An 18,324-nucleotide genomic window follows, 5' to 3' on the forward strand; every position below is an offset into this window, starting at 1 on the left:
GCAAATCACTTTAATTGTTCTTGTGAAGTCAAGATTTTGATGAATCTGAGAAATTTGTCAGCAAAATGGAATGTAAAGTAGTTTTAGATCAGAATCCAAATTGTAACATATGTCAAACTCCAAAAACTTTATCTTTCAGATATACTACTATCATAATGTAAAGTGCAGAAGAGAAATGTTTGATAAAGACATTGTAATGCTCCAGGTAATATTTTTGTTTGAATAATCCTTAAATGTACCTTGAGATGTCACTAAGACACCTGCATTCTTTAAAAGAATTTTTAAAATATATAAAGTCAAGGGGTTTTTTTCAATGTACCTCCCATTTTGAGACTATAGAAGAGTTATTTGGTAATATATTCAGATAAAACCAGTATTTTTTAGTACAGTAGTACCTAGTGATACGAACCTCTCATCTTACAAACTTTTCGAGATACAAACCCGGGGTTCGAGATTTTTGTGCCTCTTCTTACAAACTTTTTTTGCCTTACGAACCCGCCGCTACGAACACTGAACCTGGAAGTTCGGCAAAAGTTCGGGTTCGGCATTCGGGTTTGGCCGAGAAGTGCTGCCACCCAGCTGTCACCTTTTGAAACAGCCGGGGGGCTTCTTGGCGTTCTCCTGAACGCCGAACCTGGAAGTTCAGCAAAAGTTCGGGTTCGGCATTCAGGTTTGGGAGGCCACCGAGAAGCACCGCCACCCGGCTGTCACCTTTGCAGAAGAGCCGTGGAGCTGTCGGCCGGTCGAGAGGATCAACCAGAGATAGGGAATCCCAATAGGGAATTCCATGGGCGGAGCTTTGACGTTACGGAGACATCCTTCCTGGCCGGCCGAAATGTGTTTCGGAAGGTGAGAGCTGGGTGGCGGTGCTTCTCGGCGGCCTCCCGAACCTGAACTTTTGCAGAACTTTTCGGGTTTGACGCCGAGAAGCGCCCGGCTGTTTCAAAAGGTGACAGCCGGGCGGCGGCACCCAGTGGAGTGCCGTTACTGCAATTTTTTTTTCCTTGCACACATTAATCAGTTTTACATAGTTTCCTATGGGAAACATAGGAACTTCATCTTACGAACTTTTCGCCTTACGAACCTCCTCCCGGAACCAATTAAGTTCGTAAGACGAGGTATCTCTGTACAAAACTTTGGGAATAAATATTCAGTATGCTGTTTGTGCTTGAAAGGGAAATTATGGTTAAAAGGTTTAGAAAGGGCTATAATATGAAGACTCATGCTGTTTCATATGCAACTATTGTATGACTTATTTGCATTTATAAAAGAAGATAAATTTTATATGTAAGTATGGTGAATAGTGCAGTGTTTCTAAATATGTTTATATCACTCTGTTCTAATTAATTATCATTCATTCTTTTTTCAATAGACCGGTGTGTCTATGACGGATCCAAACCACTTTTTGATGATGATGCTGTGTCGCTTTGAACTTTATCAGATATTTAGTACTCCAGATTATGGCAAAAGATTCAGTTCCGAAAATACCAATAAGGTACATTATGAGCAGTTGAAGATATAGTTTCAAAGCTTTAAGAAATGCATTACAAATAAATTACAAACCCTTACATCTTAATGTGAAAATATCTGTACTCTCCAACACATTTTAGTCCTTGTTTCTTTCAGGATATGGTTCAGCAAAATAATACTCTCATTGAAGAAATGCTACACCTAATTATAATTATTGTTGGTGAGTTTATGCTTTTTCAGTTAATTAATTTTATGAATTCTAATTATAGTTTGAAGTTCTCCTATTTATAGACGTTGTTTAGATTAGTTTCATTAATATACTGTACCTACAATTCCAAATGTTAAAGAGTACAGTTATTTCCTATTCTTATGCTCCTTGCTAAAATAAAAGTATTTTTGGGATGTTTATGATCATGACACAATCCTTACATCTTGTCATATGACAATATGAATATCTCTTCGGATGTTCTACTGGAAAAAATAGTCAGTTCTGTGGCTTTGTTTCAGCATATGCATAAAATGAAATTGATCAGTGCTTACTGAAGTTATTAATTTGTTTTACAGGAGAGAGATTTACTCCAGGAATTGGGCAGATTAATGCTACAGATGAAATAAAAAGAGAGATTATTCACCAGCTGAGCATCAGATCCATGGCTCATAGTGAATTAGTAAAAGCATTGCCAGAAGATGTGAGTCTTATTAAAAATATTTTCACTTGTACTTTTTGAATTGGTGGATGATCATTGGGGGATCTCTAATATGTTGGAATTGGTGATGAAGCAGGGAATTAAAAGTTTTTATAGAAGATGATTTCCCAGCAGGCTTTAATGGATTATATTAAATACCTTCCCCACAATTTTATACTCCCTAGAAATTAGCATATAAGTTGAATTTTCCAACCCATCCAGAGTACTTAATTTTGTTTCAATTTAATCACTACGACTGTTATTACTACAATTATAAACAGGAAAGTTGCATATGGGAAATAAAATTTCAAAAATATAAAAAACATTATTTCAAATTATTTTGCATCAAACCTGTTGTCAGATTGTAGAACTATAAAAAAATCATAATGATTCAGTCACAATAACTAATGTTAAGATGGCATAGTCCCAAAGACCCTTAAATTTTTAATACAATGGTACCTCTACTTACGAACTTAATTCGTTCCGTGACCAGGTTCTTAAGTAGAAAGGTTGGGAAGAAGAAGCAATTTTCCCCATAGGAATCAATGTAAAAGCAAACAATGCATGCGATTGGGCAAACCACAGGGAGAGTAGAGGCCCTGTTTCCTCCCAGGAGATTCCTAGAGAGGCCCCATGGAGGCTTCTCCCTGCCTTTTCCAGCCCAGTTTCCTCCCAGGAGATTCCTAGAGAGGCCCCACGAAGGTTCCTCTCTGCCTTTTCCGGTTACAATTTCGGAGGCTCAGATTTGTAAGTGGGAAATGGTTCTTGAGAAGAGGCAAAAAATGTTGAACACCCGATTCTTATCTAGAAAAGTTCGTAAGCAGAGGCGTTTTTAGGCAGAGGTACCACTGTACTTCCAGGTTGCCAGTAAATAATATTTGTAGCTCAAGGTTGAAATGAGCTTGGTTGTTGTTTTGAAGATGTTTAATTCCCCAAACTAGGTAACATCATCAGTGCTAGTAAGGAGTGGGATGCACTCTCAGTTTATATTCTACTGGTTTGTCCTAATAATCTGGAGGACAGAAGGAAAAGGGGGGACATGATCGAAACATTTAAATATGTTAAAGGGTTAAATAAGGTTCAGGAGGGAAGTGTTTTTAATAGGAAAGTGAACACAAGAACAAGGGGACACAATCTGAAGTTAGTTGGGGGAAAGATCAAAAGCAACGTGAGAAAATATTATTTCACTGAAAGACTTGTAGATCCTTGGAACAAACTTCCAGCAGATGTGGTTGGTAAATCCATAGTAACTGAATTTAAACATGCCTGGGATAAACATATATCCATCCTAAGATATATAGGAAATAGTATAAGGGCAGACTAGATGGACCATGAGGTCTTTTTCTGCCGTCAGTCTTCTATGTTTCTATAATGTTGGTCGGAGTGGTTTTTGGAGGTTCTTCTCCAAGTGAATTTGGAGCATAGATTAACTCTAAGATTAACATCAAATCAACAATCAAGAAGTAAACAATACTCTAGTCAAGGAACTGCCAACCAAGCTAACAATAAACAGCCCAAATAAAGAACTTCCAAGACTATTTCCAACAATATTGACAATATTGGCAAGCCATTGGAATATAAACTGAAGGAAACCCCACTCCTCACTAGCAGTGATAATATTAAGTAGCTTGGATAATGAAACATCTACAAGAAAATAGCCAAGCTCAGAGACCACAAAAGTCCCCTTATTTCCAGATTTATCTAGCTTATTATTACTTTAGGGAACATACTTAAAAAGTATATACACATAAAATAACATATTTTTCCTTTGATTTTATAGGAAAACAAAGAGACTGGAATGGAAACTGTCATTGAAGCAGTTGCCTGTTTCAAGTAATGGCTTCCCTGCAATAAACCTCTTTAAATGTGTAAAATAGTATACATATTGTGACCCAGTAAATACTGTTTAGGACTGATTTATACTTCATTCTTAAATCCTACTTTATAATTAATCCTATATTAATTAAAAATCCTACTTTTAATTGAAAATAGTCTAGACATTTTACAAATTTAAGAACTGACAGCTGTTAGAGATAATGTAAGGAGTAAGATTCTGAATGTTTTGAGGAATTTTTTTTTGTTAAAAGTACTAATGAAGAAAATTTTATTTTTTTTATTGTGGTGAAAAGTATTACATGGAAAAAATTATTTATATTAGCAGCAAAACTATCTGTTGTCCCTTATCTTTTCAAATACATCAAACATGTATACGAAAAACAATTTATAAATGTAGATTTAGCCGTTTCGAAGACCAAAGGATGGTCTTGCCTCAACAGGAATGAAGATGTTGCTATTACAAAATATTTAGTGAAGAAGCAAGGCAGAAGCCAATAATCTTGATGGTTATTCTCAGGGCAGTGCAGATCAGGAGAAAGTGGGGTTTTCTTTCCCAACTTATTCTGTGGGCTTAGGTAGCAACAAGAACACGTTTCTTTTTTAAAAAAGATTTTTATTTATAAAACACATTAAAAAGGGACAAACACATATATAATACTCAAAGACAAGTAAATGATGGATCTTCTAATATGTACACTCAAACACCCTTAATTATTGCATCATATTTATCTTAAAACTCTTAATACCACAAATTATATATACTGCTCAAAAAAATAAAGGGAACATTCAAATAACGCATCCTAGATCTGAATGAATGAAATATTCTTATTGAATACTTTGTTCTGTACAAAGTTGAATGTGCACAACAGCATGTGAAATTGATTGTCAATCGGTGTTGCTTCCTAAGTGGACAGTTTGATTTCACAGAAGTTTGATTTACTTGGACTTATATTGTGTTCCCTTTATTTTTTTTGAGCAGTGTACAGTGTACATTTTATATCTCTACCAGGTCCCCTTGATGTGAAGGGTTTTCCTTTCTCCCCACCAATGATATAATTAAGAACACATTTCTTTACAACTTGATTATAAGTATCGTATTAATTGCTTGTGTACCATATCTCATATTCACACACCTGTCATTTAAGGAGCTATACATTTATCTTAGGTGATGGTAAATTGAATGGCTGTCAACAGACCCCAATGATAACCTATATGAAGGGAAGTCTTGTTTACCTGGTGTCATTCAGCCAACCTTCCAGTCAGTCACAAGCTCTGAGTATCATTTTTGCAAAGTAGAGTGTGTGCTTGTAGGCAAATAAGCTTTGTGCGGTCATTAATAGTGATACACAGTATGAAGATGTCATTCATATAGAGGTGTTAGTGTTCTTATTGTTTCATGGATTACCATATTTTTTGCACTATAAGATGCTCCAGACTTTAAGATGACCCTAGCTTTGGGGAGGAAAAGATTTTCAGCCATTAAAATCTTGATTGGTTTTGTCTAAATTTTTTATGACTTATTTTGGGTTGCCTCTTGTAACATGGTGTTTTACGGAATAACAGAACTGGAAGGTATCTTGAGATCTTCTAGTCCAACCCCCTGCTCAGGCAAGAAACCCTATATCGTTTCAGCCAAAATCTCTTGAAGCCAAGGAAGAAATTCCCTGTAGTGAGGCTGCCCCACAATGGATTTTTTATCCTGAGACCCAGGTCTATTCTGTTGCTGCCATAGCCTATTGCTGCCGCTTGTCACCACCTATCACCACTGTTCACTGCCACCTATCAACAATTGGATTGGTCTCCCAGAAAACCAATGTTCAACTGTTCCAAGCAGCTGGGATCACAGCTGCCTTTTGCAAACGGCGGTGGCAACAGGTGCGGATGGTAATAGGTGATGACCCCCACCTGGAACAGCTGATCGGCAGTATTCCAGGAGGCCGATCCAACTGCCAATAGGTGGTGGCAATAGGCGGTGATGAGCAGCAACAATAGGGGCAGCAAAAGAATGGACCCGATTGGTGGTGGAGATCCCTGTTGTCTGGAATAGCTGATCGGCATTATTCCAGGAGGTTGATCCAACTGCCAATAGGCGGTGGTAGCAGGCGGCAATAGATAGTGGAGATCTCCGCCTCCTGGAACAGCTGATCAGCAGTACTCCGAATGGCTGATCCAACCGCCGATAGGCACCAGTGGTGGTAGGTGGCAAGCAGTGGCCCAGTCTATGATGCAATATTCAGTCTATAAGACACATAGACATTTCCATCCACTTTTTTGGGAAAAGTACGTCCTTTAGTGTAAAAAATATGGTAGTTTAGAATGTTGCTCAATTATTACAATGCTGATTATACATTTCCAATGATCTTTTAGGAAACCAGGATTAACTGGAAGAGGCTTATATGAGTTAAAGCCAGAATGTACTAAAGATTTCAATTTATATTTTTACCATTTTTCAAGGGCAGAACAGTCTAAGGTAATTATGCAAGATGAAAACTTTCATTATATAATTATAGGTAATTATGAAGCTTTGTATTTTTCAGATAACGGTTAAAATAATGACCTATATTTGGACTCTCTTTAGTCAATAAATTTCAATGTAACAAGTGTACCCTGAAATAAATGCCTGCATTATAGATTCAGATTGAGTTTATAACAGTACTATGTATCTTTGAAAGAAATAAAATAGAATGGTTGTTTTGGTAATTAAATTTTGAGTAAAGAGAAACAAAAAAAAATGTTGCATGGATAGTTTTATGAAGGAAGTAGAAGTAGAAATTATTGGCATGAAGATACTGTAATTGCATTCAGTTACAATATGAGTGCTTAATAAACCTTGTGTTGTCTGGGTATTTAATTTGCTTAGCAATACAGATTCCATTCTTAATCTCACAGTTTGTTAATTCTTGAAGGTGTCTAGGGACTGCCTTTGGCGATTGCATCTTGGGCCTTCAGGGTTTTTGTTTATGGTATAAAATCTAATTTATGCTGATATGAATATGAACAATAGAGATAAATGTTTTTGAGCTTAGATAATATAAGAAATTGCAACATCAAATAAATTTCAAGAAATAGATTAGTTATCCGGAAGTTATGCTGTTGTCTTTAATGCTTGGATTGCTTTTCTTTTTTTTAAAGGCAGAGGAAGCCCAAAGAAAACTAAGACGACAAAACCGGGAAGATACAGGTATCTATGTTTCTAGTTTGTATTGGTCTCTCCATATTCATTGCTCTCATTTTGTTTAATCTAATTGGGGGCAGTGTTCCCTCTAATTTTTTTTTTGGGGGGGGGGCGGAAAAGTATAGTGTCTGAGCGGCAGTCCCTTCGGGACTGGGCGGCACAGAAATAATAAATAAACAAACAAACAAACAAATAAATAAATAAATAAATAAATAACCCACCCTATTTTGCCTCAGAGAATTTCAAAATAAAATACTGTACTGTGCATCTATAACAGTGAGATCATAATAGGGCAACTCTATCAATATCAAAATGCCACTTAAATAGTTAAGCTAGTTTCAAACTAGATCTTGATTTTCTTTCTCTGTTCCTTACTCCCATTCTTTTTCTTTTCCTTCCTCTCTTTTTTCTATCTGTTTCTCTCTCTTCCTCTCTCTCTCCTTCCCTCTCACTCTTTCCCTCTCGGCTTCTGGGCAGGTTTGGAAAACTCTGAGTTGATGATGATTTTTAAGTGAGCGATTGCTCACTGCTCAGCTTAGAGGGAACTATGATTGGGGGTCTTCGAAAACCATATTGACTTTACAGCTAGATTAACAGATAATTATGTATTAAAAGCTATTTTTCTTTTTATTTCTCCCAATCCAAAAATAATGTTGCCATTAAAGCAAAGGTCTTGTGTATGCCATAAACGACTATAGATTATTTACCTCATTACATTTTTATATGTGGCATATTGAACTACTTCAAAATTTAGTATCAGCTTTGAATTGTACTTTTTGTAAGATGTAAAATAAACAGTGGAAGGCAGGTTTGCAGTAACTGTTTTTCTGCAATTCTGATTATCCTCTCAAGTCTGTGTCTGTCTTCTAGTTTGTATTGGGTTACAGAACCAAACCAGACCAGTTATAGAGGTGAAGATGACTGACTCAATAATTCCTCTGTAGAACTGTATCAGTAGCTCCTTGGGCAGTTTGAGCTTTCTGAGTTAGCACAAGGACAATGTTCTTTGTTGTCCTTTTTTAATGACATTTTTGATGTTAGGTATCCATTTTAGACCTTGAGATATCATAGAACCTAGAAATATCAACAGTTCTTACTGAACACAACAAAATTATTTTTAGCCAGGAAATATTTTGCTGCAGTTCCAAATTAACTATATGTGCCAATTTGAAAAGTAACCAGATCTGTTTTGGGACATTTTACTTGAAAAGAAATCTATCACTGAGCTATTTACCTCTCTCTAGGATATATCAGAAGGTACAGGTAGGAGTGTATTAAAAATAAAATAAACTAATGTATTTTTTTTAATTTGAAAAATTCCACTCCTGTTCTTAAATGTTTCTAACATATTGAATTTCCTAACTATACATCTTTCCTAATGTATTAACAACAATATTCATTTCTGTTTCAGCACTCCCACCTCCTGTATTACCACCATTTTGCCCTCTGTTTGAAAGCTTGATTAATATTCTACAGTGTGATGTCATGTTATGCATTATGAGAACAATCCTTCAGTGGGCAGTAGAGCATAATGGATATTCCTGGTCAGAGTCAATGCTACAAAGGGTATGTAAAGTTTTCATTAATTCAAGAATACAAATTACGTAGAATATACAATTCTTCTGAAAAGGAAACATTTGTCATTTTCCCCCTAGATTCTCCACTTGATTGGAATGGCACTACGAGAAGAGAAACAACATATTGAGAATGCTAGTGAAGATAATCTTGTGACTTTTACATTCAGTCAGAAAATTTCAAGTAGGTTGCTACTTCTGCACAAATTGCAATCTACATATTTCTTTTACCTAATATAGACCGGTAGTAATATGAATTATTCAGAATGTATTGGTTATATTTAAAAATTAGATATTTAACTGTTAGAAATAATAAGTGTCTGTGGAGATTCTCAGTCATCCAATGCATAATTGTCCCAATATGCTTTTTTTCAGAAGACAATTTGATTGTTTTTTCCTTGAGAAGAAAACAATGTTTCACTTCTCATCCAAGAAGATTTATTGATTAGACAGGATGGTGGGGGCCAGAGGATTAGTTCTGACAGAATGGGAGGGAGAGGTTGGGAGGATCAAATTTATTTGCAATCATCTGGTCCTTAACATTTGGAGATATCTTGAGGCCACTTGGGGGTTTAACTGGCCTCAGAGTCATCTGTATCAGAGTGTAAATGGGGGAGAAATCTTCTTGGAATTGCCAAAAGGACCATATTGTAGACAGGAGTTAAGTGGTGTTCTCCCCTGCACTGTTCGGAGAGTCCAATGTGGGTTGTTCTTCAGCCTCATTGGCAGGGACTGAGTTAAAAATTAACATAATTATGTCCCGCCCCCCTCTACCTCCTCAGGTTCAGTCTTAAAAACTCAGTCATAGTGTAGGGACTATGAGTTTTCTTACAGTATGTGAGATTTATAGGATGTTTACTAACAATAATTTTTTCTCCTTTTTTTCCCTTTCTCTATAGGAGGAAGACCTGGATCTCGAGAACCACTGCCCTCCGGGGTATTGTTCTCCGTCTCTTCAATCCCTGAGAGGCCACTGCTCTCCGGAGTATTGCCTTGCTGAAAGGGATCGCTGGATTGGGGTCCCTGACGCCCGCGATCAGACCCCCCCCCCCAACCACTCTTCCAGCGCAACGAGTCTCCGAGTATCGGTTCTTACCGATCAGAGGAGCAATCAGTACACAGAATTTCCCCATGGGGGGAAATCAGCTGTAAGGCGATCCCAGCAGCTCCCAGACAGCGTTCCTGCCGATCGGCAATGGAAAAAGGAAAAAAAGATCAGCTGTTCGGAGGCCCTTTGCAGCCACCTTGTTCCCGATCGCTCAGAGGAGCAGAGATCGAAGGAATTGAAGGGGGGGGGTGCAGAAGATGATTGCCGAGCTGCCCGAAGTTGCGCCCGCCATTTTGGCGCAGGGCCAAAGCCTCTGAGTCCCCCTCCGGCCGTTTGAGAAGCAGAGCTTTTCCCGCCTGATGTCACGGCCGCCATCTTGTTTGCTAAGGGGTCAGAGTGACTAGGCTCTTTTCAGCCTATCCCAGGGCCGCCATCTTGCTTCAGGGCGTTGCCAGGACAACGAAGCTATTATGGGCTTCTACCTAGTATCCAGCCAATCACGAGCAGGAAAAACAGATGACATGTTATTTAGGGGACACCAGCTTCCCTAGTCCACCATTTTACTTGCTTTTAAGCAGTAACCTCGTGTTTTTGGCTCGGTGTTGTTACAAACATGTCTCAATCCAGTCCCAGCGCTCCTGTGCCCTCCTCCTCCAAGAATAAAAGTAAGGACAAGGGGCCCAGCTCAAAATCTAAGGGGAAAAGCTCTCAGTCCTCCAATGCACTAAAGGAGGCTGAGAAGAAAATAAAGGCCCTCGAGGCCCAGCTGGACAAAGCAAAACCAAGACAAGGGCCTAGCCCCTCAGCCATGGTTATTCCACCCGTTTATCAAAGCCCGCTGGGTCCTCCTCCCCTGTCATCGGCCACCTTCGAGGGGCCTCCCTTTCAAAGCGCTGGGGGTCTTTCACCAGACCGCCCATTAAGTGCCCCCCCACCATCTGAGGGATTTCAGAGATCAGAATGGAGCAGGCCTGCCTCTCAACCTCCAGCAGCTACAGCCACATTCACGCCCACAGCAGCAGGGCTCAGGGGCTCTACAGATAACTGGCAAGCCATGTCTCCCTCGGTACAAGACATGATTGCTTCAGCTTATGCACAGGGCATAGCAATTGGGGCCCAACAACAACATCAATCCCCACTGCCACCTCGCCCCAGCAGGCAGGATATCTGGTCAGCTCCTGCACCTGCACCTTCCCTGCATGACTCTTTTCAGGAGGAGCAAGAGTTCAGAGAGGCCTTTTCAGACCCAGAGAATGAGCTGTCGGGGGATGAAGCCACCTTACCAGAACAGCCTGTATTAGCAGGCTTATTCAAGGCACCCCTTTTCAGGGTTCTCCTAAACAAGGCCAGAACCACACTAACTTTGACCAGTGCCCAAAAGACGGCTGACCAGGATGTGGGCACATTACCCGCTTCCAGACTCATTAATGAGCCTCAAAGGGACTCAGAAACTATCCCTGCAGTGCCCATATTTGCAGAAAACATAAAGAGGCCCTGGCAGCAACCAGCAGCAGCTCTGGGTCCCTCAGCTCTGGACAAGAAGCTTTACTCCTTCGATCCAGAAATAGAGGATTTGCTCCAATACCCGGCTGTGGATACCCCGGTTACCTCGCTAATTTCCAATGCCCTGGTTCCATCGGAGATGGCGGATGGTTTGCGGCCCGATGATAGGAAGGCCGAGAACCTGATCCGGAGAATGCACCAGCTATGTGCCTGGTCCTTGAGAGCTGCTATGGCAGCCTCCTTCTTCAACCGGGCCTCAATCCTTTGGCTTCGAGACATCCTCCCCAGGTTGGGCCCGGAGGACGCTCGCCTTCGCCAAGACATTAATAAATTGATCGCCTCCACGGAGTTCTCCGCCGATGCCACCTTGGCTGCTTCTAGGTTTTCATCCAGGGCGATGGCTACCAACCTTTCCACTCGACGCCTAATATGGCTCCGCTCTTGGCAAGCGGACGCCAAATCGAAATGGCGTCTTGCAACCGCGCCCTACCAAGGGACCACACTTTTTGGAGAATCACTAGATAAAGTCTTGATCGAGGATAAAGACAAGAAAAAGGTGCTGCCAAGGTCGGCGAGGAGGCAAGACAGGCGGGCGGCCCCATACTACAGAAGGCAGCCCTTTCGAGCGGACACGGCCGCGCCTGCGGCCTCAAACACCAGGCCATATGGACAGAGCTCCTACACGCAGCCATCCTTCAGGTCCGACAGAACAGGTTATGGAGACAGGAACCGACAGTTCCAACAGCCCCGCAGATCCTTTCGGGGCGGGAACAGAGGAGGGTACCGAAAACAAAAATGACTTACCCATCCAGGTACCCATCGGTGGACGCCTGCAGTCCTTCTCAGGCTCTTGGGCGGCTATTTCCACCGACATTTGGGCGCTAGATACCGTGAAAAATGGTCTGCGCATCAACTTCCTACAGACTCCTCCGGACAGATTCCTACAATGCCCGTCGCTATCTCAACCAAGATGTTCCCTGATTGCCAGGGAAGTACAACACCTGTTGGACATTGGGGCAATAGAACCGGTGCCAGTACATCAACAAGGACAGGGGTTCTACTCTATCGTGTTCTTGGTCCCCAAGACGTCCGGCGGCTACCGCCTGATTCTCAACCTCAAGCAGCTGAACATCTATGTTCGCTACCAACGTTTCAAGATGCATTCCTTACAGTCAATCCTGGCATCCATCCGACACCACGACTGGATGACCTCCATCGACCTCAAAGAGGCGTACCTGCACGTACCAGTTCATCCACATCATCGACGTTTCCTCCGCTTTTGTATACAGGACCATCATTTCCAGTACAGGGCAATGCCCTTCGGACTTTCATCGGCCCCCAGAGCTTTCACCAAGCTTCTGGATGTACTGACAGCCGACCTGAGAACCAGATCCATTCGTCTCATGGCCTATCTGGACGACGTAATCATCTTGTCCAGCAGCCCTCAACAGGCCAGACTAGATCTACAACGGACAATACGTTCTCTAGAGACCTGTGGTTTCACGATCAACTATGTGAAAAGCCACCTGAATCCAACCAAACAGCTCTTACATTTGGGAACTCTGATAGACTCTGCAGCCGGAATCGTTTACCTGTCATCAGAGAGGCAGCAGAGGGTGAGGACGCTGATAGCTTCTATTCAGCACCGCACCAGGGTCCCCTTGGCCCTTCTATCCCAGCTGCTAGGAGTCTTCATCTCCTGCATCAGCATCGTCCCATGGGCACGGCTGCATGCCCGCCCGCTTCAATGGCTCCTCCTCCCCTTCCAAAGAGCACGCATGAGCCACTCCAAACACCAGGTACGTCTCACGTTACCCGTCCGTCACTCTCTGCCCTGGTGGACGTCCCAAGCGCTGACCAGAGGCTCTCCCTTCCTACACCATCGGGAGGTGACGATCACTACAGATGCGAGCCTCTCCGGCTGGGGAGCACATTGTGGCTCCAGAGTGGCCCAGGGTCTCTGGACAGCAGACGACCTGAGGGACCCCAATATCAACTTACTAGAACTAAGGGCAGTCTTCAAGGCACTCCACTCCTTCAAAGACCGGGTAGAGGGACAGCATGTCCTCGTCATGACGGACAACGTAGCAACAAGGGCCCATATAAATCATCAGGGAGGTACGAGGTCGGGCCGTTTGATGGAGGAGGCTCACTCCCTGATGTCTTGGGCGGAAACACACCTGGTCTCGATCCAAGCAGAACACATCTCAGGATCAGACAACACCCAGGCGGATTGGTTGAGCCGCACAACCATCGACCCGGGGGAATGGTCATTGAACCCGGAGGTTTTCCAGGACATTATACACCGTTATGGGGAACCGGTAGTGGACCTGTTCGCGACCCACCTCAACAACCAAGTGGTCCGATTCTACTCCCGGTTCCCGTGCCCGGGAGCCGACCGTATCAATGCGCTCCTCTCCCCATGGCCAAGGGGTCTACTCTACGCCTTCCCTCCGACTTGCCTTCTCCAAGATACTCTCGGAGCAGGCGGAGGTGATTCTCGTCGCCCCCTTTTGGCCCAGACGACCATGGTTCGCGGACTTGATGGACCTCTCAACCTCCCCGCCATGGAGGATCCCATACCACAGACTCTCCCTCACCCAGGGGTCGTTGGTGCACCCAGAGCCTCAGTGGTGGAGGCTTGCCGTGTGGAGATTGAGGGGGACCGCTTGAGGGCGGAATCCCTGTCGGAAAAGGTCATCCATACCATCCAATCGGCTCGACGCCCGTCAACGACTCGCATTTACCAAGCGACATGGGCAGCGTTTTGTAGATTCTGCAGAGCTCGAGAGATCCCCCCTCGCTCAGCCTCCATCTTACATCTATTAGACTTCCTACAGAAGGGGCTGGACGAAGGGCTGACCCCAAACACCCTTCGCAGGCAGGTGGCAGCTATCGCCACGGTCTTAAGACCAGACCCCCTTCGACCGATTTCCCATCATCCATGGGTTAAAGACTTTCTCCGAGGAGCCTCGAATCTTTCTCCTCCAGTTATCCATCACTTCCCATCCTGGGATTTGACTTTGGTCTTACAGGCCCTTACAGGACCTCCTTTTGAACCACTGAGAGAAATCACGCTTCGCCTTCTATCAATCAAAGTAGCGTTCTTAGTGGCCATCACATCTGCTCGCAGGGTGTCGGAACTCGCGGCATTGTCAGTCCGGCCGGACCTTTGCGTGTTCCACCCAGATCGGGTTACTCTTCGGTTAGATCCCAGCTTTCTGCCGAAGGTCAACACAAGATTTCATAGATCCCAGGACATAATATTACCGGACTTCTGTACCCACGGTTCACACCCGTCAGTCTTACGCTGGCACAAAGTGGACGTCCGTAGAGCTCTAAAGATTTACATTCGACGGACCAGCTCTTTCAGGAAATCAGAAGCATTATTCGTTTCCTTCTTCCCAGGATCCATGGGCAACAAGGTGTCCTCTAAAACTATCAGCCGATGGATCCGGTCCTGCATTATGGAGGCATACAGGACACGTGGGACACCTTTGCCAAGGACAATCACGGCTCACTCTACCAGAAGTGCAGCCACCACTGCCGCCTGGAACACACAGGCGTCAATCGATGACATCTGTCGGGCCGCAACCTGGGCGGCCCCCACGACTTTCATCAGACACTACCGTATAGACTCATTCGCTTCATCGGAAGCGGCATTCGGTCGCAGAGTGCTGCAACGGGTTTGTGTTCAGACACCCCTGGTCCAGCCTATCCCGCCCTAGTTGGTTTGCTTGGGTATATCCCACATTGGACTCTCCGAACAGTGCAGGGGAGAAGGACCGTTGAACTTACCTGAACGGTCTTCTCGCTGCACTGTGAGGAGAGTCCAAACCCTCCCGGCTTCTTGGCCCAGGGGTTCAGTTCGTTACCAGTTTAACTTCTTAGTTAATAAAATTGGTTTGTTTACACTATTCCTTCGTTTTTCTTGACTGAACCTGAGGAGGTAGAGGGGGGCGGGACATAATTATGTTAATTTTTAACTCAGTCCCTGCCAATGAGGCTGAAGAACAACCCACATTGGACTCTCCTCACAGTGCAGCGAGAAGACCGTTCAGGTAAGTTCAACGGTCCTTTTATCCTTCCCCTTGTGTTGAGAGAAGGCTACTCAATGTTACATAAGTAGCCTCTGTTACTTCTATTTTATTTTATTTTATTTTTATTTTTTATTTGTTTGTTTTGTCAAACATGTATAAGATTAGGTATAAGTACAGATGAAACTCCAAAAATTAGAATATCATGCAAAAGTTTTCATTTTAGTAATGCAACTTAAAAGGTGAAACTAATCAATGAGAGACTCGTTACATGCAAAGCAAGATAGTTCAAGCCATGCTTTGTTATAATTGTGATAATTATGGGGTACAACTCATGAAAACCTCAAATCCACAATCTCAGAAAATTAGACTATTGTGAAAAGGTGCAATATTTCAGGCTCAAAGCATCCCACTCTAATCAGCTAATTATGCCATAACACCTGCAAAGGGTTCCTGAGCCTTTAAATGATCTCTCAGTTTGGTTCAGTAGGAATCACAATCATGGGAAAGACTGCTGACCTGGCAGTTCTGTAGAAAACCATAATTGACACCCTCCACAAGGAGGGAAAGCCTCAAAAGGTAATTGCAAACAAAGTTGGATATTCCCAAAGTGTTGTATCAAAGCACATTAATAGAAAGTTATGCGGAAGGGAAAAGTGTGGAAGAAAAAGGTGCACAAGCAGCAGGGATGATCGCAACCTGGAGAGGATTGGCAGGAAAAGGCCATTCAAAAGTGTTGGGGACTTTCACAAGGAGTGGACTGAGGCTGGAATCAATGCATCAAGGGCCACCTTACACAGATGGATCTTGGATATGGGCTTCAAAGGTTGTATTCCTCTTGTCAAGCCACTTCTGAGCAACAAACAACATTAGAAGCATCTTACCTGGCCTAAAGAAAAACAGACCTGGTCTGTTGCTCAATGGTCCTAAGTCCTCTTTTCTGATGAGAACAACTTTTGCATCTTATGTGGAAACCATGGACCCAGAGTATGGAGGAAGAGTGAAGAGACACATACTGCAGGATGCTTGAAGTCCAGTGTGAAGTTTCCACAGTCTGTGTTGTCATATGCTGGTTTTGGTCCACTGTGCTTCATTAAATCCAGGATCAACGCAGCCGTCTACCAGGAGATTTTGGAGCACTTCATGCTTCCTTCCTCAGGCGAGCTTTATGGGGATGTTGACTTTGTTTTCCACCAGGACTTGGCACCTGTCTACACTTCCAAAAGCACCAACATCTGGATCAATGACTGTGGGATTACTGTGCTTTATTGGCCAGCAAACTCACCTGACCAGAACCCCATGGAGAATCTATAGGACATTGCCAAGGGAAAATGAGAGACATGAGACCAAGCAATGCAGAAGAGCTGAAGGCCGCTATTGGCGCATCCTGGTCTTCCATAATATCTCAGCAGTGCCACAGGCTGATAGCTTCCATGCCACACCGCATTGCTTTGCATGTAGTGAGTCTCTCATATATTATTTTCACATTTTAAGTTGAATAAGTTTTTCAAGTTGCACCTGTGTATACAAGGCCGAAATAGATCTATCCTAGTCTCCCTTAATTTTAAATTCAGCAAAAATGTGACACACACACACACACACACACAGAGAGAGAGAGAGAGAGAGAGAGAGAGAGAGAGATCAACTATAAATTGGGGGGAAACATCACAATACATCTAAATTACATGGAGATAAATCTATTATTTTCTATAATGAACTATAGGTAAGATAGGTAGGCAGGCAGGCAAGAAGACAGATTATATTGTAACACATATAATACAACAAGAAGCAGTAAAAAAGAAGAAGCGCCCATTGAATTTTTATTCCTCTGTGTTAAATTTATATAGCCAAAATAGATGCAAATAGATTTCCTTTTCTTTTGTTTGAAACAGGACCTGGTGAGACACCCCGCAATTCTCCAAGTATATTAGCCATGCTGGAAACTTTGCAAAATGCACCTCATCTAGAAGTGCATAAAGACATGATCAGATGGATACTAAAGGTAAATTGTACTATACCGTAGTATAAACTTTATAGTTTTGTGGCCAAAATAAAAAAATTAAGTAATGAATACTAACATAGTTTCTTGTTCCAGACTTTCAATACTGTTAAGAAACTCCAAGAGAAATCTTCTACAAGTCCTGTTTTGGAGACTGAGGGAAATTTTATGGAAGAGGTAATATCAATGCAAGGGAAAAGCAGCACAATTTGGGTAGTACGTGTGTCCAATGACAGATTCTAAATATAATATGACAATCTAGCCAGCAAGTTATTTTACAAATTATTTTATATTACTATGCAACATGTCTAATATTTGTGTCGACTTTTCTAATTAAAAACATTTTAATCCCCAGTAGAGTAGTGGTAGTCACAATAGGCAATTAAATGGTTCCGAGTAAAAGCTTTATTATTAACTGATAATGATTGGCTGAGCTTTCTTTACCAAAGAGAAATAAATTGACTTTATTTTAATGTTTAATTGGATGAAACTTGAAAGAAAAGATATAATAGAATAGTGACTCTTCCATTCTTTGCCTCATAAAATGAAAGAAAAATAAATTCTGTCAATTTCAAGTGTTTATTAGGTTTTATAATGACCTGAATGATAGTGAACAAGCTGAAATTTAATTCCAGATAGGGTAGAGTACAGTTACCTGAGTTCGGGATAAGTATATAATTGTTATAAATTGGTTGGCTTCCTCTGAAAAAATAAATCCATTGTCAGGGAGTGTATTTTTAAATTCTGTATGGTAGTGGCTGCAAAGAGCACACTTGCAGAGTTGCATTTAGCAAATATTCCTAAACTGAATGAATCTGGCAACAGTAATACATAACTTGCTAGCATTGTCATTGGCTTATTTCAGTGTGTTCTACATGGAGCAACCCTCAAAGGTTCTCAGGAATTTACAAAATGTGACCACTAGACCGTTACCTTCTGCATAGTTTTGTGATCACATTTTACTAATACCGAAAGAGAAGAATCAGATGCCATTTG

At 42.1% G+C, this 18,324-nt stretch overlaps 1 protein-coding gene across 4 annotated transcripts in view; it reads left to right on the plus strand.

Annotated features, from left to right (window-relative positions):
* The window catches only part of UBR2 (ubiquitin protein ligase E3 component n-recognin 2), a 97,359-nt gene that overhangs the window by 41,996 nt on the left and 37,039 nt on the right, over positions 1 to 18,324 (plus strand). For all 4 annotated transcript variants that reach the window (XM_070734510.1, XM_070734509.1, XM_070734511.1 and 1 more), the window contains exons 18-28: positions 140 to 205; positions 1,373 to 1,495; positions 1,627 to 1,690; positions 2,035 to 2,159; positions 3,937 to 3,989; positions 6,360 to 6,462; positions 7,125 to 7,173; positions 8,579 to 8,733; positions 8,823 to 8,925; positions 17,222 to 17,331; positions 17,425 to 17,505. In XM_070734510.1, coding sequence (XP_070590611.1) covers positions 140 to 205; positions 1,373 to 1,495; positions 1,627 to 1,690; positions 2,035 to 2,159; positions 3,937 to 3,989; positions 6,360 to 6,462; positions 7,125 to 7,173; positions 8,579 to 8,733; positions 8,823 to 8,925; positions 17,222 to 17,331; positions 17,425 to 17,505 — 1,032 coding nt within the window. The remainder of the gene's footprint in view (positions 1 to 139; positions 206 to 1,372; positions 1,496 to 1,626; positions 1,691 to 2,034; positions 2,160 to 3,936; positions 3,990 to 6,359; positions 6,463 to 7,124; positions 7,174 to 8,578; positions 8,734 to 8,822; positions 8,926 to 17,221; positions 17,332 to 17,424; positions 17,506 to 18,324) is intronic.

This window comes from Erythrolamprus reginae, chromosome 1 (genome assembly GCF_031021105.1).
Source record: "Erythrolamprus reginae isolate rEryReg1 chromosome 1, rEryReg1.hap1, whole genome shotgun sequence".
NCBI lineage: Eukaryota > Metazoa > Chordata > Lepidosauria > Squamata > Dipsadidae > Erythrolamprus > Erythrolamprus reginae.